Source organism: Aquila chrysaetos, chromosome 15 (genome assembly GCF_900496995.4).
Source record: "Aquila chrysaetos chrysaetos chromosome 15, bAquChr1.4, whole genome shotgun sequence".
Taxonomy (NCBI): domain Eukaryota; kingdom Metazoa; phylum Chordata; class Aves; order Accipitriformes; family Accipitridae; genus Aquila; species Aquila chrysaetos.
This window is the reverse complement of record NC_044018.1, coordinates 1,368,193-1,394,974: the sequence shown is the minus strand read 5'-3', so window position 1 is coordinate 1,394,974 and position 26,782 is coordinate 1,368,193. Positions and strand designations below refer to the sequence as shown.

At 50.6% G+C, this 26,782-nt stretch overlaps 1 protein-coding gene across 1 annotated transcript in view; it reads left to right on the top strand.

The window, feature by feature from the left end:
- The window catches only part of SCARA5 (scavenger receptor class A member 5), a 46,676-nt gene that overhangs the window by 5,671 nt on the left and 14,223 nt on the right, over positions 1-26,782 (top strand). The window contains 5 exon segments of the mRNA XM_030037771.2: positions 592-668; positions 670-721; positions 17,457-18,131; positions 23,580-23,660; positions 26,099-26,197. Of these exon segments, the coding sequence (XP_029893631.1) occupies positions 592-668; positions 670-721; positions 17,457-18,131; positions 23,580-23,660; positions 26,099-26,197 (984 nt within the window).

Genomic DNA, 26,782 nt, shown 5'->3' with positions numbered 1-26,782 from the left:
GTGTAAAAAAAATCTCTTCCTTATATCTAGTCTGAATCTCCCCTCTTTTAGTTTAAAACCGTTACCCCTTGTCCTACCTTCCTCCAGCCCCTTATTGTTGCCTGCCTCCTGCCTGGCAGGGAGAGTCCCAGGGCTGCAGGCAGGGCAGGCAGGGGATGGGGACGGCGGGTGGGAGCTGGAGGGGTGACGGCTCAGCAACGGTGGGTGATGCTGATGTTTTCCTAGCTGGGATCCCCACCAGGCCCTTTGCACCCCAGCTCTGCCCGTGCAGGAGGGGAGAAGTGTGCATGTGCTGAAACTGGGCTGCCTGCCTCCAACCCAGACCCATAGCACCAGCATGGGCAGGATCAGGCCTTGCCAATGGTGTCCCGGCTGCATGTGAGCCTTTACCTGGGAGCATGGGCTTGTGCCAGCGTCGATGGTCCTGACTCAGGGGAAGCCATGCGGATCAACAGTGGGGCATGCAGAGCTGTGCCTGCACCTGCAAGGCATTGCCAAAATTATATTTGCAATATTTTCTCCCGGTGGGAGATGGAGCCCAGACAGGCTGGGTGCATGATGCTCTCCCTGACACCCTGCCCTGTCCCCCAGGTCCCAGGCGGAGGATGAAGGCAGCAGGACGCTGCAGCCGGCTGGGCTCCTTGGCAGCACTGAAGTACGCCGTGGTGGGGACTCTACCTCCTCGTCTTCCTCATCCTCGTCGGAGTATTCATCCTCGCAGGTAAGGGCTGAGCCTGGGTCCTCCCTGTGGGGTGCAGCGGTACCCCAGGGTGACGCTCACCTGCGCAGAAGCTCGGTGCAATGTGAACTGGGTCTGGCCATGAGCATGGGACCACGATTCTGCTCCCTCTGAGGTGGCATTCAGGAGGGTTTCCTTGCCATTCAGGGGAGGAAAATACGGGATCCAGCAGAAGTGGGGCGAGGAGGCGATGCCTGCCTGAAAGCGATGGCTGCAAACCAAGGCAGGCATCGCCTCCGCGCTGCACTTTCAGCTCCTTGGGGACAATGACATGAGCCCATGCCGCTCCACACTGCACATCTGGAGCGGTTTTGATTTAAGCTTTGAGGCTGGAGTTGCTGCAGGGTCCAAACATCACGTGCTGGGGATGGTGAGGCTCCGGAGGTGCTCAGGAACCCCGTGTTCAGGGCTGGAATTGTTCCCATCACTAGGTCACGGCTGCTGCGTTTGCACCAATCCCCCCCATTTTGCTTGGGGTAAGAATAAGCCCTGGCTCCATCAGCGATGGAGATGCAGGCAGCTCACAGGCAGGGCGTTATTCTTGCACAGCACGTGCCGGCAAGGCTCCTGCCTCCCCTCTCCAGCTTTTTGGTGAGCGCAGGGATGGGAAAGCTGCTCACAGATGCCTGTAATTGCTCCCAGCCTCAGCTCATCCCTGCGTACACATCCCATGTGGTCCACGTCGCCGCCGGCTTGTTTTCCCCCTCGCCGTGCTGGAAGCAGTTTGGGAAGATGCCTGCTTTAACCCATGGTCCCAGTACCATCCCCCTTGCACCCGTACCACCCCCGTGTGGGGCTCTGCTGGGTGGGGGGGCTTGGATGGGTGCCGCAGCGGGCGTGGGTGGGAAATGCCACCACCAAGGACCGGTTCCTTGCTTCCCACCCACCTCCTTCCCAGCTTTAACCCCAGCATCCATGGGCGGGAGGGGGGGGGGATATGGCCCCCCCCCCCCCCTCCTTCCCAGCCCCAAATCTCCACTAGCTGCTGAGCAGGGCTGAGCACTGCCCCCGCACCATCCCTTCGGGATGATTTTCTGTGCCTTGCCTGTGCGTTGCCTGCTGCAGGCAGCTGGGGGGGTGACGGATTTCAAGTTTAACTCCAGCTGTGGTAATGCCAGCACCGTGAAGGCAGCCTGTGTCTTTTGCAAAGGGTGGATTTAGTTTTTTTTTTTTTTCCTGGGCTAGGGAAGGGACAGAGAAGGTTTCGCTGGAATTTTGAAGCCTCTCCCACTTATTTCTTGCATTACATTGTTTTAATGTTGTTTTTGGCCTGCGAAACCCTGAGCGAGGGATGCCATGAATTGTGCAAAAAGCTCAGGACAGGCGCTCTTGTCCTGGGCTGAGCTACAGCTGCTCACCCAAAAGCAGCTCCAGCAATAACAATAACATTATGGGATCGGCTGACGGCAGGGAGAGCTGGAGGCTCACGGTCACGGGCATCTTCAAAGCCCCATCTCCTGGAGTCCCGTGACTGGCAGGATTTCAGCTTTCAGTAAGACCCCAGTAAAACCACCTTACCCCCCGGGTTGTGGACCGCAATCTTGGAGAAGAAAAGCAAAATGAAGAGAAAAATCATCTCTTTCATTATTGCTTTCTGCATGTCTGGAACTTTAAGCCAAGCCTCTGGCTTTGGATGTAGCTGACTCACAAGGTCTGGAGCTGGCTGTGCCGACCGTGGGTGCCCGGAACGGTCTTATCACATCAAGGAAAACCACAGGCACAGGGTGGTCTTGCAACAGGGCGAGGAGACCACATCCAGCTGGGAGCCACGTGTAGCCCAGGGAGACAACCCTGACGGTCCTCAGCTTCAGGTGTCTGTGGCTGAAACCTCGACGTTGGAGCTGATGGTCCTTGGAGGACCAGGACTGGATATTCATGGGCACCCTTAACGGTGGAGGGCTTGGTTTTCCCATGGAAAATCCCACTTTGTGCTACTGGAGACTAGACACCAGCTTGCCAGAGCTGAGACCTTCTGCCCAGCACCCCTTGTCTCCCATCAGAGGGGAAGGTGCACAGAAAGATACAGCGTTTAGAGAAGTAGAGTTGCTCTCATCTGCTCCTTGAGCTGGGAAGAGCTGGCCACGATGCTGTAAGAGGAACATCACCATTTGATGTTCCATCCTGTCCATCCCTGTCCTCCCACAGCCGTGGTGAGGACCCTGCTCAGAGCAGGTCCCACCTGAAGCAGAAACCATCCCACCCAGGGCAAATGAGCATGGGGTGCCCAGCTCATCTCCAGACTGTTATAAATTGCATCAATCAATCATAATTAGTCAATTGGAGTTTTATTAATTATAGTAAGCAGGATATGAGCAAATACAGCGCTGGGCGACAGGGGAGTCTCTGCTCCGCCAACTGCCGCGCTTTACATTTGAAACACCCTCCTTTGATCAGTCCTTTCAGTTCCGTATTCGTGTCTTCAGTGGAGTACTCTGCGCATGTCCCAGTTGTTGTTAGGGGGTCTTTTTCTGCCTCCTGGTGGTCGTTGAGGCTGAAGGCTGAAGTCTTCCTCAGTTACCTGTAGATAACCTTTTCCATATATGGCCTTCAACTTGCTGTATGGCGGTTCTTAGAACTGTTTTGCAACAGTTTTTAGCAAGCAGTCTTTGCGGTTTGTCGCTTACCTCGGGGCATATCTATACATTTTGTTAAGCAAAGCAAGTTTTCGGGTGACAACTTATGCGAGCGCAATTTTGCAAGCACATTCTTGTGGTTTACATTGTTTCATTAAGCAACGCCTACCGTTTGATAAACAATTATAACTTTTAACAATCCCCCCTTCTCTTATTTATCATTTGTTTATCAAACAGTATTTTCATGCTCTGTATAGCTCTCGCTTTCTTCATCATAAGTAGTTACAACCGGAATATAGTTAGCATTTAATAATAGAAGCTTTGCTGTATCAAAACGGTCCTTAATTACTTTCAGCAGATATCTAATGGTACATGGTCCAAAGGTTAATCCTAATATTAACATTATTATAGGGCCTGCTAGGGTAGAAAGTAGGGTGGTTAACCAAGGGGAAACATTGAACCAATTTTCGTACCAGGACCTGTTGGCTTCCCTTTCCTTTTTTCCTTTGCTCTAGTCTATTTTTCAATTCCAGCATTGAATCTCTTACGATTCCTGTACGGTCTACATATGAACAGCACTCTTCTTTGAGGGCTATGCATAGCCCACCGTCTTTTAGAAACAATAAGTCCAGACCCCTGCGAGTTTGTAACACCACTTCGGATGGTGAATGAACGGATTCTGCTAGATCATCAATGCCTTTTTGTATTCTTTCTAGGTCTTTCATCAACTGCCATTTGTAAGTTTTGTATTTCTTTTCCTTTGACTAGAGAGGCTACTCCTGTCCCTACTCCACTTATGGCAAGGATAGTGGCAATAGTGATGGCAGTTATGGGTTGTCTCTTTTGTCTATTTCTGTCCCTCTCAAAATATTGTATTATTTCTTCAGAGGCATGGTACATAATTCTAGGTATAATTAATACCTGAATACAAAATGTTTTCTCATAGTCAAATAAAATTAAAGATAAACAAGGTGTAATTCCAATATCTGAGCAGACCCATTTTGCTCTTCCAGAAGGTATTGTCCCATTTTGACCCCTGGATCTTATGTTGTGAAACCGAATAATTGCTAATTGTTTGATTACATAAGAGTTGGTAGTTTATGGGTACTCTACCTATACATCGGCCTTGTCCAGTTACCATTTGTAAAGTTATACCCCGAGTGCGATTCTTTTCTCCCCAATCACATTCTTGGGGGTTTGTTCCATTTGACCACCGAATTTTATTTGTTTTTCCTACTGCTTCAAAGTAAGGTGGCCTTACGTTATAACACAACCAGCAGTCTTCAGTCAAATCTGGTCTAGTCGAGTTCAGTGCTAGATATGAAGTTTGCATCATACCCCACAAGGGGTCTTGGAGTTCAGATTCGTGCACCATGACTGCTATAGGTAAAGTTTGATTTACCTCTTGAGTATAATCGTGATTTCTGTTGGACAAAGTTGGTAGAACCGGATTTAAGACTGGATTAGGTCCAATGGGATGAGGATCATGTGGCAATGGTCTTTTGGATATTACAAAAATTCCTCCCCTATCAGGGCCGGGTTCCCAGTATCTAATTCCCCAGTATTTCCCTGCTAACCACTGGTCGTTTTCTGGATCTTTAATTACTATGCTAATGTTTTTGCAATATCCTTCACCGTTGCAATGTCCATATATATGTCCATCGTGTCCTATAGTAGGTCTCTTACACCCTTAACCTTCCCTGGAGTAGTGATTACCTGGACTGGTTCTTCTGTTTGTAGATTAGATATTGTCCATTTCATGGGCTCATGGGGATTTCCATTTACTGATAAAGGTGTTATTAATATCGTAAGTATGCCAAAACAAAGGGTATTTATTTTAAATTTTAACACCCCATTACCAGCCTTGGGACAGTTCATCCATCGTTGCTTGTGCATCCCATGATTTGGGCTTTTCTCTCCACTGTCTGTTTCTCCTCTGCCTCGCTCGTCGACTCGGTTGCCTCGAGCCACGAGGTGCTCCATCTTCTCGGCAGCAAGAGTATTCTTCAGGAGAGTATTTATTTCGCCCTGCGTGTTTGTTCACATAGGCGCTCCACTTTTTAGCTTTTACTAATGGGGCACAGCACGGTACTGTTTGAATTCCCCGTCGGCACTGGACAGCCACAATTTCAGTCACAAAGGGGACTGGTTCATTTGAGTGATAACAATAATATTGGGGGTGTATTCCTTTAGTAAAGATGTCCCACCATTGAGGGGATCCTTTTATAATTTCTTGTTTTAGTTCTAATTGTTTTAATTTCCAATCGGTTAACAGCCTTTCAAATTTGTAACACTGTTCACAGACACCGTTAGGAGGATATCCGTCATGACAGTGTGTCCACCATTTATCTCGGCATACTTTACACTTGAAACATACAAATGGGTAACAATTACACTGTTGGTCGTTACACCTTAGTCGTATATTATGTATATATGTATTACCTATTTCTGCATATTTTCTATATTCTATGTTGGGTTGTATGGATGTTCAACAAATTCCGCGAGCACACTTGGTACACTTCCACAAATAATATACTAGCAACGATATTCCTATTGCGAACAAAAAGAATATTATACACTTTATGCCAAAAGGTAATATTGAGATAGGTTCTGTCAGAGTCTTTATCATCACTTATCTTCGTAGAGTCAGCTTCGTATCACCCGGTGTGCTAACTATTTTCCAATTCGGTGGAGTTACTGGTCCCTTAATTCGACTGGCATGTGTCCACCCACGTTCAGCAGTTTGGACAGCTGTTTCTGTGGTAAGCAGAACAAGGTAAGGTCCCTCCCATTTAGGCTTCAAATTTTCTTCTCTCCAAGTTTTTACCATCACCCACTCTCCTGGCTCAATATTGTGTATTTTCAGATCTAATGGCGGTTGTTGGACCAAAAGACCCTTTTTCCATAACATATTTCTATGTTTGGACAATTGGGATATATATTCGTTTATTATACTGTCTCGAATTAACACATGATCCTGTGGTCCTTCTATTCTATAAGGCATTCCATACATCATTTCAAAAGCTGAGATCCCCAGGTCTGCTCTAGGTCTTGTTCGTAGTATTAATAAAGCCATGGGTAAACACTTTACCCATGATAGTTTAGTTTCAATAATTAATTTTGTTAATGTATTTTTCAATTCTCCATTCATTTGTTCTACTCTTCCTGAACTCTGGGGATGCCATGGAGTGTGATGCTCCCACTTGATCCCCAGGACACTTGTTAAATCTTGTACAATTTTTGACACAAAATGCGGTCCTCTGTCTGAATCTATTACTTCGATATTCCCATATTGGGGTATAATGTGTTCCAATAACGTTTTTGTGACCTGATTAGCAGTTGCTCTTGAGGTAGGGAATGCCTCTACATATTGTGTTAAATGATCTACCATTACCAACAAATATTTATAACGTCCAACCTTGGGTAATTCCGTGAAATCAATTTGAACTCTGGTAAATGGTTTATATGTGGGTGACCGTCCCCCCAGAGATTTTCCTTTTATTCGTGTTCTATTCACCCTCTGACAGGTTTTGCAAGTGGCTGTTATGGTTTTAGCAATATTATATGCTCCTATACATGAATACAATTGTTCAAAATAATCTACTAGCGTTTGTGTTCCCCAATGTGTTTTCATATGAACTTTTAATAGAATTGAATTCGCCACTGCCTTAGGTAAAACTTCTCTACCATCAGGTAAAATCCATTTATCATTTATCTCTCGTACTTTCATTTCTTTCAATTTTTCTGTTTCATATCGTGAAAAGCTATATAGTTTTACACTATTAATTTTGTTATCCAGAGTAATTGTTTTATTTCCTGCCACCCTTTTAGCTTCTTGATCTGCAATATTATTCCCTCTAATTTGATAAGATAGTCCTTTTTGGTGTCCCTTAACATGGACTATGGCAATTTGTTCTAGTTCTCTTAAGGCAGTTAAAACTTGTTTAATAAGTTCAGGGTGTATTAGGTCTTTTCCTTGTGAATTTACAAAACCCCTTTCTTCCCATATTTTTCCAAACGTATGCACTACTCCGTAGGCATATCGTGAATTGGTATAGATGGTGCCTATTTTCTGTGATAAGTATAGTAACGCTTTCCAAAGAGCATACAATTCACATGCCTGGGCTGACCAATTAGCACTTAAAGGTCCCGATTCTATTATCTTAAAAGTCTCATTTTCCATTTTTATTACCGCATATCCAGAAATCCTTTTTCCTTCTACTATTCTCAAAGAACCGCCGACAAACAGTTTTTCTCCCTGTTCTAATCCTTCCTCTTCCAAGTCTGGGCGTATTTTTGTTTGTTGTTCTATCGCTTGAAAGCAATCATGAACCAGTAATGAATTTTCCCCAGGGTATAAAAATTCCGCAGGGTTTACTGCTCCTGTAGATTTTATGGTCAGTTTGGGTGACTCTATAAGTATCCCTTCATATTTTAAGAGTCTACTATCTGTTAGCCACTTTTCAGCTTTCTGTTGTAGTATCCTTCGTATATTATGAGGTGCGTATAAGATGATTTCCCCGTTAAAAGTTATCCGATTTGTCTCTTCTAGTAATAAAGCAGCAGCAACGATGATTTGTAAGCATGTTGGCCAGCCTCTACTGACCGGGTCTAATATTTTTGAAAGATACCCTACGGGTTTCTTCTGACCGGCCCATTCTTGAGTTAATACTCCAAAGGCAGTTCCTTCATGTACATTCACAAACAAATGAAAGGGCCGTTTCAAATCTGGTAGACTTAGTACCGGGGCTTGGCTCAATTCAAGTTTCAATTTCTCAAATTGTTGTTCTTCTCTTGGTGTCCACTTAGGGACTTTATCTTGAACTAACTGGTTATATAAAAATTTGACTTTATAACTATAATTTTCTATCCACTGTCTACAATACCCAAATAGGCCTAATACCTGTCTAATTTGTCTTTTGGTCCTGGGCATATTTAACTCCAGGATTCCTTTAATTCGTTCTGGGTCTAATATCTTTTTTCCTTTGAACAAATAATGTCCTAGGTATTTGACCTTTTCCTCCACAAACTGCAGTTTGTCCTTAGAAACCTTTAGGCCCTTTTCTGCCAAAAAATTTAGCAATCTCACACTGTCTTCCGATACTTTGTCTCTAGATTCTCCAGCTATTAATAAATCATCAACATATTGAAGCAAAATATTCTCGGGTTGTACATAAAAGTCTTCTAATAATTTTTCTAAAGCTTGTCCAAATAAATTGGGGGATTCTGTAACCCCCTGAGGTAATACAGTCCACCTTAATTGCTGTTTTCTATTTGTATCAGGATCTTCCCACTCAAATGCAAAATAATCCCTACTCTGCTCTGCTAAGGGACAAGCCCAAAAGGCGTCCCTTAAGTCAATAACACTATACCATGATTTATGTGGTCCTAATCTATTGAGTAGGGTATATGGATTAGCTACTACTGGAAAACGCGTAATTGCTCTTTTATTGATTTCTCTCAAATCATGTATTAACCGGTATTTTCCATTGGGTTTCTTCACCGGTAAAATAGGAGTGTTAAAAGGGGACATGCAGGGTTCTAATATTCCTTGTGCTAGTAATCTGTTGATCTCTGGTTTTAATCCCCTTCTTCCTTCGAGTGATAGAGGATACTGTTTGATTCTGACTGGTACATTCGGGTTCTTAATTTGTATCTCAAAAGGAGTCATATCAAGTTTACTAATGGTGTTTGGTGAATACCATACACCAGGATTTATCATTTCTTCATCTTTAACAGTTAAAGGGTATACTGATACTTTTAGTTTTTCATCCTCTACCTTAATTTCCAATTTTAATTCTATAATTAAATCTCGTCCTAGTAAATTATATTCTGCTTCAGGGACGAGAAGGAGTTCACCTATTCCATATGTATTCTCTGTTTCAAATAATACGTTTTTGATTTTGTTTACCTCGAATGGCTCTCCCTTTGCTCCGATAACTTGGACCTTTTCAGGAGACAATTTACAACCCATAGATAGTTGTCTAATTGTTGATTTTTCAGCCCCAGTGTCTATTAAAAAGGTGAACTCCTGTTTTTGGGAACCTATTTTTAATTTTATCAAGGGCTCTGGATGACTCCGGTCCCCTAAAAGATAGAGCCCCTGACTATCCTATTCTGATTTTACAATTTCCTCATCTCTGATCCTTTGCCTGCAATTCTTCTTCATATGTCCTTTCTTTCCACAATAAAAGCAACATCCTTGTTCCTTTCTTACGGTTATCTCAGCGTCTCTTCCCTTTGACTTATAGGCTCGGGACGCCATCTTTTGTCCTTCTCTCACTGCTGCAACCATCATTTTTACCTGTCTTCTATGGCTTTCTTCCTCACGTCTCACATATACTTTCTGAGCTTCTCGCAATAGTTCATCTAATCCCCTGTCCTGCCAATTTTCCAGTTTTTCAATCTTCTTTCTTATATCTTCCCAGGATTTTGCCACAAACTGAGTTTTCAGAAGGGCTTGTCCTAAAGGTGTGTCAGGATCTAGTCCTGAGTATAATTGGAGTGCTTTTCTTAATCGTTCCAGCCACTCAGTTGGACTCTCATCCTTCTTCTGTCTCTCATTAAAGGCCTTATTGATGTTCTGGCCGCGAGGGACAGCTTCCCGGATACCTTGTATCACTATTGTTCTTAGGTCTTGCATATGGACTCTATGATTCGGATCTTGATTACTCCAATTAGGTCTCTGAAGTGGCCATTTAGTATCAGCTTGAGATCCTTGGGCATGTTGTGCATCCCACAGCTTCATTCCTGCACGCCTAATCATATCTCGTTCTTCAGTTGTAAATAGGCGGTTAAGTATTGACTGCATCTCGTCCCAGGTATAGATATTAGGACCTAGGAACTGGTCCAATCGTTCGGCCACTCCTATGGGGTCTTCTATCAGATTCCCCATCTCCTCTTTTTTAAAATCTGTAAGGTCAGCTGAATTTAAGGGAACCGATATAAACCCTATTTCAGGTTGGGCTCCCCCCATAGGCATTTCCCTTAAGGGGTATATTTGAGTAGTCCCTCTCTGACTACGAGTTCTGGGTCTCGAAGGGGGTGAATCAAAGTCTGATTCTGGTGAAAGAGAAGGTGCCTGGGGTATTGCTGGAACCGGCATGGGTGGTGGAGCGTATGGAGGTGGGACTAAGAGACTTTCTTCTAATTCCTCTTTTCTTTTCTCGCGTTTTTCCTTTGTCTCGTTAACTGGGTAGAGAGACGTTATGCCTTGGGAACGTTGTATCCATATTTTTGCATAGTCACTCTCTTCTGGGTTGAATGGTATTTTACTATTAACTCAGAGATTCAATTGTTGTCTGACCCAATCTTCCTCTGACCCATATACCGGCCAATATACGTTTTTAGAGATCTGCTTTCCTCCCCAGACTTTTGTACAATAATTAATCATTTTATGTTTCTCCTTTCCTGCCGTTCCGGGAAAGTATTTCCAATTACTTAGAATATAACCTAAGGGCGTATCCTTAGGTACCTTGGGTAATCCACCCATGGGAATCGAAGGCTTACTATTCTTCGAACCCATCTTCTGGAAGACCTTCTACCACACACACACTCGTTCCCCTTGTTCCTGGCCCAGTCCCTCACGGGAGTTGGGAAAACGCAGTACTTAAGGGTCCACACTCGCTTGATTCAGTATATCGAACCTCTCAATCAGCGTATTCCAGGAAAACCCGACCCCGACCGAACGGTATACCACGTTATACTCACGCGTCCTGCGTCTTTATCCGGACTTTTGTGCACAAAATTTGTGGGATCTTACCGGTTCCTTTTGCTCAATATCCTTTAATTTAGGTTCGTCGGAAAGGAGTTCAGTGAGGAAAAGCAGTCTCCTCCAGAGCCGCAGAAATCCCGCGGGGCGCCCCCCTGAAGGACTGTATCCCCACTCTTCCTTATCCGAGTCACAGCACCATAATTGTTATAAATTGCATCAATCAATCATAATTGTCAATTGGAGTTTTATTAATTATAGTAAGCAGGATATGAGCAAATACAGCGCTGGGCGACAGGGGAGTGAGTCCCTGCTCCGCCAACTGCCGCACTTTACATTTGAAACACCCTCTTTTGATCAGTCTTTCAGTTCCGTATTCGTGTCTTCAGTGGAGTACTCTGCGCATGTCCCAGTTGTTGTTAGGGGGTCTTTTTCTGCCTCCTGGTGGTCGTTGAGGCTGAAGGCTGAAGTCTTCCTCAGTTACCTGTAGATAACCTTTTCCATATATGGCCTTCAACTTGCTGTATGGCGGTTCTTAGAACTGTTTTGCAACAGTTTTTAGCAAGCAGTTTTGCGGTTTGTCGCTTACCTCGGGGCATATCTATACATTTTGTTAAGCAAAGCAAGTTTTCGGGTGACAACTTATGCGAGCGCAATTTTGCAAGCACATTCTTGTGGTTTACATTGTTTCATTAAGCAACGCCTACCGTTTGATAAACAATTATAACTTTTAACAAGACCTTATGCTTTTTGGAGAGGGATGGGCTGTGATACCCCGGCTGCTCCCCAAAAAGCAACTCTCACCATGCTGTCTTGGGGAAGGGTGACGGGGGAACTGTGCCCCTGGTCCATGCCCTTCACTGCCAGCATCCCTTCACCCCAGGGCCAGCAGCACAGAGCAGGGATGTTCCACCTGCCTTGCTCCGCTGCTTCCCATCCTGCCCACGGGAAAGGAGGGAAATTCCCAAAAGCCTCCTTGGAAAGCATGTATGTGTGCAAACACGCACAGAAACATGCATGTGTGTGCAAATACACACTTGCACACCCCACGGTGTTTCCCAGCAGGGCTGGGGCATTGCACGGGAAACCACCCCCTGGAGATAAGTCCCCGAATCCATGCTGGTGTTCCCAAGAGGTGAACCTGGTCGTTTTGGCAAGGCAGCTCCCCCAGGCATCATTTTGAAGCCGGCTTGGGCACGTGTCCTGTGACTCGCAAGACACGCCGTGAAAAGGGATCGAAAATGAGTAAACTGCCAAAAATACCCTGAACCACCTCGGAGCTGCGGAAACAGGATGTTTTCAGCAACAGAGCCGGGGTGGTTTCAACGCAGCCTGCTTTTAATATCCTCTTTTGCAAGCCTGGCAGCAGTTTTCTGGCTCCTGGGGATGCACACTCCCTTTCTCCCTGTCCCTGACCTCTCCTCATCCACTAAAAAGGCACCTAGCCCAAGGTTAGAACTCCAGTCTTGGCTTTTTTGCAAGGTCTGCGTTAAATCCCAGCCGCCTGCATGCACAGACCTGCACTTTGGTGTTTGAACCCAAATCGCCACCTGGCCCCATGCCCAGGCACCCCAGGCACCCAGCCCTGAGCTGCTCCAGCAGCAGCGGGAGGTCAGGCAGGGCTCGTTAGGACACGGCTAATGAGCCAAGCGATTTCATGTGAACCGTGCATACAGATGGGCATCTGACTTGCACCCCAACTCCGTGCTCATATTGAGAGTGGCCACATTTCCATGCTTGGCACCCCTGGATGCCTGGCAGAAGCATCCAAGGAAATAAGCACCCTCCGTTTCAAGAGCTGTAGCCCCAAAACTCATGCTCCGAGGATGCCAGCGGAGATGAGAGCAACAGCCCCAGCCCCATGGTGTGAGCACTCCCCGGTCAGCTCCAGCACAAACTCCTCCTGCTCCCCATGAGCTGGCTCCAAAGCGGGTCTGTGCCTGCAGCCGGCATCTCCCTGGGGACACGAAGCAAACCTGAGCCACCAAAAAGCTGCTGGCAGCAGGGCCCTGTGGCCCTCTGCCTGGGCTAATAAGCCCTGAAACTCATGCTGGAGCTGAGTGCTGGCTGCTGCCCACCGTCCCCCTCTCCCCATCCTTCTCCAAATCCTTCTCCTGCAGCTGTTTTCCCAGCCCAGGGCTTGGTTTCCACCCTTTCCGAAACGCTGGAGGAGATGCTCTCGTGCAGGGCTGAGGCCGTAGGATGTTGGGCTCATATTTGGGCTGGAGGTTTGGGATGCCCAGACTCGCTGCCGTTGTGCATCCAGTTGCGTGTTGAACCTCGTGCTCAGCATCTGGCTGACTGCCCCATAGAAATAAAACCCAGGGGAGCCAGTGGCAATGCCCCGGGGCTCACAGCTGGGTCCAAATCGTCAGCAGCGCTTCCAGCTTGGAGACCAAACTGAGGTGTCCTGCAAGACTTTGCGTGCAGCCTCTTGGTTTTCGGCAGCCGGGTAACGCTGCAAAACTTGGATTGCCAAGGATGGTGAAAACATCTGTATTCAACGTGCATGCTTCTGCTTTGCAGCATCACCTTGGCTATACGTGAGCCTAAAAGCGGGAAGACGGATTTTGGGTGCGTGCAAGGGTGCAGGTGTCTGTACGTGCTCGTGGTGCACGGGTGCACCCGGGAGCGGGTCCGGGCGGCAGTGAGGGTGTGCAGTGCAGCGGCGTGCATGCACGGCTGTGCGTGTGCGTGCTTGTCCCCTCTGCAAGGCTCCTCCGGGACGAGTCACATGAAAATTATTAGCAGGAGCGTGAGGGCACAGGTCACATTCTTCATTAGCCCCAGTGAAGCGGTGGTTTCCGTCGAGGCCGGATTACCTCTGGCAGAGCCGATGGCGTGCAGGCACGAAACGCTCCCCTGGAGCAAGCTGGTCCCCGTCGTGCAAAAATGTGTGTGAGCGTGACTGTGTGTGTGTGTGCACGCACGCAGCTCAGGGTGCATCTGCACGGGCTGCAATGCAGGTGTGCAGAGAGGGCAGGTGCGTGCATGCACATTTGCATTGTGCTGTGTGCATATAGGTATGCATTTATATAAATATATGTATATTTAGTAACCTCAAGGCATTTCTCGCCTTGTACTTTTCCAGCCTTCCTGCAGCAAGCTGTTCCATGGCTTACCCACATGAAACCGCCTCCTTCTGTCTCTCTAGGGCTCTACTGTGCCACCTTCGTTCGATGCCCGTTAGCTTTTTAGCGCTTTTCACGCCCACGTGCATGCCCGCGAGCACATGTGCAAGCCATGACCTTGCACAGGGCTGGTGCTGCTCGGTTCAGCAGCGGCAGAAGGACCTGGAAAGGATTTTGGGGTAGGACCGTGGAATTCTTGCAGGATTTTTCTCCTTGAAACCCCAGTGGAGACAGCAGCCGGGACGACAGCATGTCCCCAGAGCACAAGAGCAGGAGGGAGAAGCTGCTCGTGGAGCCTTTTGAGGACCGTTAGCTCACCCCCAGTGCTGCCAGGCGGTATTTTGGGGCTCCATGGCAGGGAACATGTCAGTGCTGGGTGCATGTGTGCGTACGTGTGTGTGTGTTTCTGTGCGCTGTGTGCATGCATGCATGCGTGCGTGCTGCATGCATTTCTGTGCACTCTGTGTGCGTGCGTGTGTGTGTGCATTCGTGTGTGTATACATGCATGTGCATTTGCATGTCTGACTGGGTGCATTCATGGGTGTGCGCACTGGGTGCATGCTTGTATGTGTGCACGTGTGTGCCGTGTGCCTGCACATGTGCTGTGTGCATGCGTGTTTGTGCGCGCTGTGCGCATGCGTGTGTGTGTGTACATGTCTGTGCTGTGCACAGGCACGCATGTACTCGTGTGCTTAAGTATCTGTGCTGTGCCCATGCCTGCACGCGTGTGTGAGCATGTGTGTGCGCACATGAGCTGTGTGCATGCCTCTGTGTGTGCGCTCCAGGCTCCTAGCAGCCCTAACACTCCCGAGCACTCGATTTCATGCAAAGAACAGAAACCGAGGAGGGTGTTACGGGCCCACAACGCCCACGTTCTGCTCCTCTGGCTCAGCCCTGCGCCTGCAGCCCTGGCCCACAGCTTCGCCTGCTGAGCAGTGCGATGTCTGTGCCTCTGCCTTGTGGCAGGATTAGTCCATCCTACCAACCCGGCAAGTGGAAAGTGGGAGGCAGAAGATTTGGGAGGCAGGAGAGCCACTGGCACGCATGCACGTGCATGCACGGAGCAGCCCAAGGCTGGAGGTGTTGCTGCTTGGAAGCTTCCCGGTGTGGTTTTGGCTGCGGGATGCTCTGGAGCAGCCTCAGTTGCTGCTCTCGGGTTGGCGGCTGCGGTGCCAGGGCTGGGCAGAGGAGAGCCGCGGGGATCCCAGATGGTTATTGGAAGTGATTTATGGGAATTTGGAGAATTCCGTGGGCTTTGCAGCTAACCGCAGGTGCAAAGGAGAGGAGCCTGCCCATGCTTCCCAGCCCTCGGCCACCGCAGGACCTGGGATTTGGGTTATTTCTCCTTGTGCTGGCTACACAGGGTTGCTTTCCCCCTTGGTTTCATTGCAAGGAAGCCGTGGGTTGTCTCTGCACCCATCATGGGCACCCTGAGTCGAGAAAAACTTGACGCAACAGCTTTGGTCACCCACGCAGAAGGCAGCGGCACCCACCCATTTACCAGCCCCGTGGCGATTTTTCCCAAGGTCTTTCCTTGCCAGTTGTCCCCTCTCGGGGTGGCTTTGGGGATGTCGCTTGGTTGCCTTCCCCGTTGTGAACCCCCACGGGCAAAGACGGTGCCCACTGGGCGCCTGGCACAGCAGGGACGGGCGATAACCGGTGACATTGAGACGTCCCCCCTGCAGTGATGTGGGTGACAAGCAGGGATGCGCAGAGGGGACCAAAAAGCGTCCCCATGCCCCAGGAGGAGAATGCCGAGATGGCACGCTGCAGGCTGGGGAACTGGGACAGTCCAGCAGCGGGATTAGTTAGCGGGGGCTAATTAATGGAGGAAAGATGCCTTCAGTGTCTGGAAGATGCTCAGCTCCTCCGTTATGGCACCCACCAGCCCGTGGCAGAGCTGGGGGGCGGCTGCTCGCCCCACGGTGCTCCCACAGCCCCTCTCTGGGCACGGCGGGTCCCCCCGGTCCCCACGCCGGGCACCCAGTGCCACCGCTGCGGGTGGCCCCAAACCTGGGGTGGGGGGGGCTGGAGCTCTTCGCGTATGCACGTCTGCTTTCACCCTCTCCTTATTCCTGCGATTTTAATTCAAACCAAATGGCTTCCCTCCGTTTCTCCTCCATGGAAATGAGGGGGTGAGCTGCCAGGCCGGTCCTGCGCCAGCCCGCGGCGTCACGCCAGCCGAAGCCCCACCACAGCTTAAAGAACAATGGGGATTATTTATTTAAAAAAAAAAAAAAATCTCATTATTTGTGTGGATTTGGCTTTGAGTCCCCCACCCCGGGCTGCATTGGAGACCCAGCATCAACACAAGGCAGAGGGAGAAGATTATATTCCCCTGCCTGGATCAGCGTTTTTGGGGGGCACCAAGGTGTGCGGCGGGGTGATAGGGTCCAGAATCGGGCTTTACTGGATGCTACTGGGCTTGTTGGGCAGGGGGTTGTTGGAGTGGTGCTAGGAGCTGCTGAGAGCAAGAGGTTCCCCCCAAATTTCCAGGTTCCCTTTCCGAACCCCGTCTCGGTGCTCTGGGAGCTGGTACGAGGCCAGGAGGAGTTTGGGGTGGGTGCCTGGGTGGCCAGGAGCTCTCTGCCACCGGGGTTGCAGAGGCAGGGGGTGAAGGATGCTCCTGAGCCGGGGTGGGTGAGGAAACCCAGGGAGGAACCTTGGGAAGAGCTGTGGCAGCCCGGGGATGCGGGATGTGGTGCTTGGAGGCTGACAGCAAACCGCACCCAGCGCCGTGGAGACCTGCCGAGCCAGCCTTGTGGTCTTCATTATAGAGCAAGGGGCTGAGCTGAGGTCCAAGATCAGCGGCCAGAAGGGAAACCTGATTGTTAAAATTAAAATTAAAACCTCAGCGGGGGAAGAAGCAGGTTTTAAGGTCTGTTTTTAGGAGAGGGAAGCGGATGCTGTTAGCAGTCAGTCCTCTGACCAAAGGCAAACGCAAGCCGGGTGAAGCCACGAGGCAGAGCTTTGTAGCATCGTGACCCATCTGGCAAAGCCCAGAGCCACCCTGAAGCCCAGAGCTGCTGGGAGCCTTTGCTGTCCCTCCCGAGCGAGGTGCCTCCTTCTCCAGTCCTTCAGCAACCAACCTCCTTCTCCAACCATGGAGAAAACCATGAGGCCAAAGAGGGGCTGGTGAGATGAACCTTTTGGGGCTATGAGGTTGGGCTTCTACCTCCAAGCACCAAGGAACAGGGGGATGTCCAAGCACTCCTTGGGAGGAGACGGGGTTGCACCTCTCAGGAGGGTCCCCACCTCCATGGGGTGGTTTCTGATGTCCCACTCGTCTCCATCCCTTGCAGTCTCCAGACCGCAGACATCCCCCGAGGACCTGAAGGTGCTGATGGGGAATGTCAACCGCCTCAACGAGAGCTTTCGGGACATGCAGCTGAAGCTGCTGCACCTACCCATGAAGGGGGATGTGCTGGATCACATCTGGAGGCTCCAGGACCTCCTGCAGAACCACTCAGACTCCTTGTTCCTCATGACGGGGTCACTGCAGAAGCTGGAAGGGCTTCTCTGGAGCCTGCAGACCCAGGCCAGCCAAACCGACAAAGCAGTGTCCAACCTCTGGGACAGCTTGACCCAGCAGAGCGACGCAGCTCAGCAGGAGATGTACAAGCTCTCCGTGGAAGGCAACAGCAGCCGGCTGCTGCTGCAGCACCATGACCATCTCCTGAGCCACCTGGGCAGCAGGGTGGAGAGCCTGAGTGACCAGGTGACGACCGTGAGCGGGGCCGTGGACACCATGAACAGGACCTTCTCCTACGACGTCAACATCCACCATACCCGCATCCAGGACCTGCAGGTGCTGATCAGCAACGCCACCGAAGATGCCCGGCAGATGCGTCTCATCCATATAGCCATGGAGGAGCAGCTGAAGCACGAGCTGGCCATCCTCAACAACGTGACGGAGGACCTGCGGCTGAAGGACTGGGAGCACTCCGTCGCACTGAAGAACATCTCCGTCATACGGGGTAAGCAGAGCATCTCTTGTAAGCAGCTCCCTCGTCGGTGCATGAAGCTGTCGTGAGGATGGGGGGGTATTCTCGGTGCTTTGGGTGGTGCTGTGGCATGGGAATGTCCTGTGGGGATGTCTCAGGTACTCCTTGGTGTATCAAATCCACCAGGCACCACTGTTTAGGTGTCTGTGGTGTTCAGGTGTCTCCATTACCTTGGACTCTCGGACTCTCCAAATGCTCCTCCATCCATGTTAGGGAGAAAGCTCCCAAGGTTCCCTCAGAGATGCCAGGAAAAAACTGCCAGGTCCCTCCTGATCATGAAAGTGAACCAGATGGAGCGCAGCAGAGATGGGGGGTTTCTTGCCCTGCTTCGTACTGCAGCGATCAAACAGAAGGCTGACCACCAGTACCCTCAGTCATCATCAATCACATAATTCACTTCACCGTACATCCCCTTTACTCTGTTTTCCCCCTCCCATCTTCTCCTCCTTTACCACCCTCAGCCCCTCCCAAATCATAGAATTATTGAATCACAGAACGGTTAGGGTGGGAAGGGACCTTTCAAGGTCATCTAGTCCAACCCCCCCTGCAATAAGCAGGGACATCTTCAACCAGATCAGGTTGCTCAGAGCCCCGTCCAACCTGACCTTGAATGGTTCCAGGGATGGGGCATCGACCACCTCTCTGGGCAACCTGGGCTAGTGTCTCACCACCCTCAGCGTGGTGAAATAAACAACCCATCCCTGCTAACTCTTGACCATTGACCCTAGTTTTCCTAATACCCTTTTTTTTTTTTAGTTATATGGTTACCTTGGTAATCCTCCCCTCAGTCTGTTAAGCATCTACTCCCTTTGTCTTAATTATCTCCAAGATCCAGCCATTTGTCACACCATTATCTCATGAGCGCAGGAGCTGGACAAATTCATGCAGGACACATCCATGGCTGTTAAATGCCATGACCTGATCACAGTCCAGGGAATGAACTGGCCATGGGAGGCGGGGGAAAACCATGAAGAAACACAGAAGAGCCCAATGCAAGCTCCTGGGGGCAGAGCAAAAGGTTGAGGGGCAGTTGCTGTCTCACTTCTAGGCTGTTGATTTGCACTTGCGGAGATGCAACAGGCTGTTGCTCATTTCTGGTGCTTCCAGCTGAAATACCAGATGGGGAAGGAAGGGGCTGACGCCAAGGCACTTGCTCCCTCTGGCCGTCTGCTGAGCCAAGAGGGGACAGATGTGGTTTGAACCGCAGCAGCTACATCTCCCCATCCAGGCCAACCATCACCCGTGGGTACCAGCAACTCACTGGGGTAATTTCCCTGGTCCCTGGGGGACGTTGGCTCCCAACGCCTGGTTCGGGGCTGCTGGGACCACGTCGCAGCCATTGCTGCGAAACTTTGAGGTTTTCCTAGGTGCCTACCCACCCCTGGTGCCCTCTCTTCCCCACACTGCTGTGGGGAGGATGTCACCCTCTCTTGGATGAAGCCACCGAGGAAGGGGGCCATCACGGAGCCCGATACCCATGCGCCATGTTAATCCAATTAACATAAGCAGAAAGCAAAACAAATCCCCTCCCAACAGGCCAGCACCTGATTTATCAGCCGCTGCCCTGACACATTCCTGGCAGCCCCGACTTCCCTCTCTCCCCATCCCTCCTCCTTCCCTGCTTTCTGTCGGCAGCGATGGGTCGTGGATAATTTTAGGAGCCTTGTGCCCAGCTAGCTTTACCCCGGCTCCAGATGTCCTTGGATGAATCCACCGTGCTCCCAGCTGGATTTGCACCAGCAGAGCCAGTCCTGGGTGATGCAGGGCTGCCTGCTTGGGGGTGCATTTTCCTTCCCCCAAGACCTTAGCTACCCTGGGCTCTGGATTTTGAGGCTGTTTGCTGGCGATGGCAGCTTCGGGAGGTCCCCAGGCTCGTCTCCAGCAGCCGACCATGCCAAGCAGCTCACGTGCCTCGGAGAGGGCTTGGCCTTGCAGCACAGAGGGGCTCTGGGTCTTAAATAACGGTGTCACCAGGAGGGAGGATGCCTGAGATCCACCGCCCGCCTGGATCCACTCGCACAACTCACTGGGTGGGATGTGCTGGCTCGCAGCAGGTCTGGCGGGATGATTGCAACGGTCCCATCTGGCCGTCAGATCTGTGCACGTCATGAAAGTCCTCATCCCGATGGTTTTGGAAGGTTTTTCTCCTCTGCTGATGCAGCGAGCAGCCCAGCCCTGTGCAGGCAGGCGGGTGAAGCAGGGGTGCATCTGGGCTGGGGTTTTCTTTCCCAAGTGTAAACCCCAAACACTCTGGGGTGGGGACCAGCTTGGCACGGTATCTGCAGTGCTGCTCAGCCTCTCCCAACTGTCCCTCCCAGTGCTCCTCCGTCCTCCACCCCAGCTGCTCCCTGTGTCCCATCCCACCAGCTGTCCCTGGGGATGGGACCATCTCTGCTCACGGAGCTGCCTGGATGTAGCCAAGAGGCGATGTTCTGGTGGCTGATGGACCACAGGGCTCACTTCTGTGGGAATAGCTCTGAGGGATGAATGCCAAAACCTAGGAGCCAGCAAACAGGATCAACCCGACGATCTGCCCATCTCCAAGCCCTGTTTCTAAGCCCAGGCATTAGAGAAAGGGAGTAAGGGACAACATGTCTCTTCCCTGGCTGTGTTCTCCCAGTCTCCAGCTCTTACAGGGCATGTCTGTTGCCCATGGCCATCCTCCAAAAAACTTAGTTCCCTTCTTAGCCTGTCCATGCCCTTGACCTCACTGATGTCCCATGGGATGGTCTTCTGAGATGGTAGAAGAGAAGAGAAGAGAAGAGAAGAGAAGAGGAGAGGAGATGAGATGAGATGAGATGAGATGAGATGAGATGAGATGAGATGAGATGAGATGAGATGAGATGAGATGGTGGCAGAGGACTAGGCGGCTGCACTGTAGCAGCTGATTTTAAGGAGGAAGGGCAGCTCCAACCCAAATCCCACTGAGAGGTGCCCTGAGCGGGCAGCTCCCATGTCCCTTCCAGGGTTAACAGAACTGAGGTGGGGCCCTAGTATGGATTATTTCCCAGTATGCCCATAAAACCAGAGCAGATGGAAGTTGTCGGAGCTGCCCCCGCACAAGGGACCTCAGCCGAGCTGTGCCGGAGCCAGCGTGGGAGAAGCAAGAGATTTCATGTCAGCAGTAGTTTTGCTCTGGTGCCATTGGTGTGGGACCCCTTCCCTTCGGAGACGATGCCTGGGTCAAAGTCAGGGTGACGAAATGGGAGACCTTGCCTCGGTGGCTCCCACTGCAAATGTGTCCAGGGTTGCTTTTAGTTTTGCTCGCGGTGGGAAAGCATCTGTTTTGTTTAAGCAAGTGGTTTTCAGCAGCCCAACCTTTGCTATGCTGGGGTGCAGCAGAGAAGGGAAGAACTTGACCTGAACCCAGGAGCATGGCTGGGTCATACAGAGTTTTCGCTGCTGCTCGTCCTGGGACACCTGGGACCTTCGGGCAGGAGATATGCTGGTAGAAAAACCTCTTTGCCTTGACACTCCCACTGCTACCCATCAAACTCACCATCACCTCTATAAAACCATGGATCTCTGGCAAGCTCTGCTTTCTGTAACACCTTGTAGGCTGAAATTAATGGTATTGACTTATTTTAATACATTCTCCATTAGTTCTCTGTTTCAGAAGAGTTTGGGTGATATGGGGCAGCCTAAACATACACACATTATTGCACTTTAACAAACTGGCATGACTTGACCTCCCCCTTGCTCTTTTGGGGCACTGAAAATCAATGGCTGTACTTAATACCGTCCATTTATGCAATCAGGTGCTTCCTATTGCTTATTTATTTGCCCATCTATTCATTTTTTCAAACTCCAGCAGGCAAGAAAGCAGATTTAAGAATATGTAGTTTTACACTGAGGGTGGTGAGACACTGGCCCAGGTTGCCCAGAGAGGTGGTCGCTGCCCCAGCCCTGGAACCATTCAAGGCCAGGTTGGACGGGGCTCTGAGCAACCTGATCTGGTTGAAGATGTCCCTGCCCATTGCAGGGGCGTTGGACTAGATGTGCCTTCTAACCCAAACCATTCTGTGATTCAATGATTTAATGGCTGATGTGTAACGCCCTTCTTTAATGCTATGGGAATGAAAACTATTTCACCAGCTGTCCCAGCACCTTCACTCAGTGCACACCTCACCTGGCTCCTGCCCCGTGTTCGCCCGTGGAGCAGCTCTTGAATGTTGCTGGACCTTCTCCATCATGGACAATCCTGCCTCTCCCCGGGCAGACAGCATCCCTGCTGCTCATGGTTCCTCTTGTTCCCACCCAAAGATGCCTCCTCATTGTACTCAGCTCTCCTGTGTGTCCATTGTTCTTTGCATCCTTTTGTTTTGCCAACTGAGGACAGGGTCTAGGGTCCATCCCCATGTCCTCTTAGTGCCCGGAGATGTGCATCACCTAGGGAAGAGGAAACCCAGGGCAAGCTAATGCAATATTTCCCTGTAGTCCTCTCCCAGCACCTGACCATCTCCAGCTTGGGATGTTTCCTGAGCTTGCTGCAGTTCATCTGCTCAGGAACCCCCTAATTTCTGCATAACATTTGCAGATCCTAATTACTTATTCATTAGGACGGCTAAACATCCCCCCTCTTCCCCTCCTGATCCTTTTGCATTACCACGTTGCCTGTAGCCCTGGCTGGTTGTTTGCTTTCTGCACAACTGTGAGATTATGACTTTTGGGGTTTCTAGGAAAACAGTGTTTAACAGTTTCCAATTATCGCCCTGGCTTGGTAGGACAAAGACCAAATGACCCCTCCAGGCCTCTCTCTGCCCTATTTTCTATCATCCCATGAGTCTTTTTTTTTTTTCTGTTCAAATTCTTTCTTCCAATTGATTTAGCTCATAATTGTTTTCAGCTTTGCAGACTTGGCCCTTTGCAGGCTGAGGAATATAACTCTATTACTGGGTTGGACTTTCTGCTCGCTCACAAGAGTTTACACTGCAAAGCAATTACCAATGGCTAGTTCCTGATGAGATCAGTGATGCAAATCCCCTCCTAAAGCTTCATCTCAGTATTTCCAAAATGCATTTTTTTTTGTTTGTTTTTTTTCCCCCTAATGTTATTTTATTGGAGATGTCACAACTTTTGGTCAAAAGGAAATTCCAGGAGACTGGAATTTCCCATAGAGTCACGCTCAAGGTGGAACCGCTGGAGCAGCAAGGTGAAGTTTTCTGGCACGTGAGACAAGTCAATGTAGTCGTGTTTGGCCTTTAAAATCCATAGATCATGGAGGAAGGCTGCTGGCAAGCTCCCTCGCTGTCACTTTGCTCCTGTCTGCAGGGGTCTGTGTTTGTTAGAGGTCCCTGGACACCTGGTAAATGCTAACGGCTGGTGAAGGGTGGGTGGGTGGGTGTGTGCACACATGCATCTGCTGCACGGCTGCAAAGCTGGGGCACGATGACTGCACTCCAATACCTTTGTGTGTTTCAGGGCCACCAGGACCCAAAGGAGACCAAGGCAATGAAGGGATGGAGGGTGAACCTGGTCTTCCTGGCCTGCCTGGGCTGCGAGGTAAGGAACAACACCTCCGGGGTGCCCATAACCCTGCAAGCCTTCACCCAAAGTCCATACAGTCAACGGGACACCTCCTGGTGACTTCCCAACCTGTCCCTTGGGACCTCGCTGGCTATGCACAAGCCTTGAGGAACAACAGGATTAACCTGCTGCCCCATCTCCAGACAGCCAGCCTTTAGGGGCAAAAAGTCTGTCTCATCTCCCAGCTGGCCCCAGGACAGCGAGAGCCGCAAGGGTCCATCACCTGCAGGTTGATGCCCCCAGGCTCCTTCAACACAGCCACCCAGCCCAGGTGTGTTGCAGGGGCTGGCCATCACCCCGTGCTCACTAAAACCAAGCCCTTACAAGGTACGCTCACTAAACCCAAGCCCTTAGACGGTACGAGGGCTGGCCCCGCTGCCTGCACCCCCCTGGCAGCACACAGGGACCTGGCGTGGGGTCCCTCCAGCCTGGCAGGGGGGACTCAGCCACCAGCTGCAGCTCTGAGGCTTTTCATGGGATGCTTTTTTTTCAATGTGAAGAATGCCAATATTTTTTCCCCCTTCTTAATTCCAACCATTGGTTTTGAGAGAAATTCAATTAAAAAAACAACAGAAGACACCCCCCACCCTGAGGAACAGGACTCAGCTTGAGCCTGTTTCTAATTTTAAGCCAAACCTAGAAATACTGGCTTTGCATCCGAGAGCCAGGGATGGCACAGAGGTGATGGAGGATCCCCTTTGGTAAGGATTTTCTGTCCCCAAGAGCCTCTTTCCTATTGAGGCAACAGGACCCGTCCTGCCAGGGGCATGGACCTCCTTCTCCATCCCAGAGGATGTCCAGCCCTGGCTTCACCTTGACTGCTGAAGACATGACCCACGTAGGACTATCGGTGTCAGAGTCAGGTTCAGCGCCCCGGCCCCGTGCATCTGAGCTGCTGGTATTAGGCTGGGCTTAAAACCTCATATTTTGGTACCCCATTTCCCCCCTGCTCCCCGGCGGGCGGCAGGACCAGCCAAATTAGGCAGAGCCAGCCTGGAAACCCGATCGCTCTCTGAAAGCCCTTCTCAGCGCTGGCTGCCCATGCTCCTTTCACCGACGGCTATATTTTTTTGCGTTGACAGATTCATGGCTGTTTTTCTTGGGTGTAACAAGCATCAGAAATATATCGTCTGGCTGCTTTCCTCTTCTCTTTCTTTTTTTTTTTTTTGTTTAAACAGAAAAACAAAACAATCTCTGGAGGGTTCACCTTCAGGAAGAGTTGCTGAAAGGGCCACTATTTTTGGGTCTTCCTCTGTCTCGCTTTCTCTGGTGCTTTTCCAGATGCGGTCACAGCACCAGCCCTTTGGATATGGGAAGCTCAGGTTCAGGTGCAGCCAGGCATTGTAAAGCATCCCTGGTAAATCCCCTTTTGCACAGCAGATCTACCATCCTGCCTCTGCCCCAGCTCTTCTACCCAAATACGAAACCACGTTGTGACATGCTGCAGCATCCCCCCGGGAGGGAGGCGAGGTGTTGGCCAGATGCGGCAGGGAAAGAGTTAAGCCCCAGACCATGTCCAATGGAGCTGGTGCCCAAATTCCTCCTGGCACCTTTTTTTCCTCTTAAACCAGAGGAAACTACTGACTAAATTTGGAAGAGCCCAGCCCAGGAGGGGCAGAAGGCGCAGCGCCCAGGGAATCTGGGGGTCCCTCTACACGGGCAGGGGAGACCAGCAGCATCGTGCCAGGCAGGGGGCTGAGCTCGGGTGCTGGAGGATTTTCATCCCCAAGGAGCTTTGGATCTAACCCAAACTCAGGCTCGGGCTGAGTCCCTGCTGGGTGGATTTGGTGGGACCAACGCCAGGTCCCACCAGAGCCCATCACCAGCACAGGGGTCCCTCCCTCCACCTCCCCTTGCTGGCCCACGGGGATGGAGGTCACCTCCAGGGCTTGGCTGTGTCCCCTACAAAAGGAGCCCGACTAAAGCCCCCACTTCCCACCTCCTGGAGCTCAGGGGTGCTCAGGTAAGGGTTTTTAATCCAAACCCTTCTCCAATAAATAGCAAACCCACCTGGTCAGCGTGCATGGATGCGAGGGACCTGCAGCTCAGACTGGGCACATCATGACTCCTTGGGGTCTCTGCTCCACCCTGGCTCCTCACTCTTCCTCCTTGGTCACCAGCTTTGGAGCCCAGTTACCTTCATCTGAGCCTGAAGATGCTCAGAGCTGCATTAGCACCAGCCTGTCTCTGGGTTAAATCCATCCCGTATCCAGGGGCAGGTGCAGAAAGAGAGGATGGGCTGGACTCTCAGGTGTCTCCTGATGGTCCCCGACTCCTGGCAAAGAACCAGAGACCGACTGGCACGTCTGCTGGCAAGCAGGACACGTGTGTGTGTGTGTGTGTGTGTGTGTACATCTGGTTTGTGTAGGTCTCTGTGGCAACAGGGTCATTTTGCATCTTTGTCCTCGCTGCAGGGCTACCTGGGGAGAGAGGACCACCAGGACCACGTGGCTTGAAAGGGGACCAAGGAGACCTTGGCCCTCCAGGTCCAGTGGGGATGCGGGGGTTCAAAGGTAAGGACCAGCCTCTGTACATGCTCCCAGCTGGGTCGTGGGGTCTGGCTGGGCTTTTTGGGCAGCAAACTGGCCCTGGAGACCATTGGGATGAGGGGCAGAGTCATGGGTGTGAGAGTGGTGGGTCCTCTGTCTTGGGACCCTCCTGGAGCTCCTTGGGGGAGAGGAAATCTTGCTGAGCTGGGAGCGTGCACATGAAAAACATCTGCACTGAGACCTTTCCACCAAGGCACAGCGGTGGAGAGAGTTGGGCTTGGAGGGAGAGGAGCAAAACGGTTGGGTTTGTGATGCTCCTGCCACGCAGTGGGGCTCGGCGCAGGCAGGCAGGCAGGCAGGCAGCGCTGCCTGCACCGAGCCCTCACCAGAGCCCCGTGAGGACCTGCTGGGCTGCCCTCCCACGCTTGGCTCTGGCAGGGTTTTAGGAATAGCCTTGTGTTTGTTTTCTGGTGACCTTTTCTGGCTCGCTGTGGTTTTGCAGCACCTCACCACACCCCGGCTAAGAGCAGGGAGAAGCTGTGGGTGTAGGAAGTGGCCACGCACCTATTTAGCAGGACAGATCTGTCCCAGGAGACCTTTTAAAAGAAG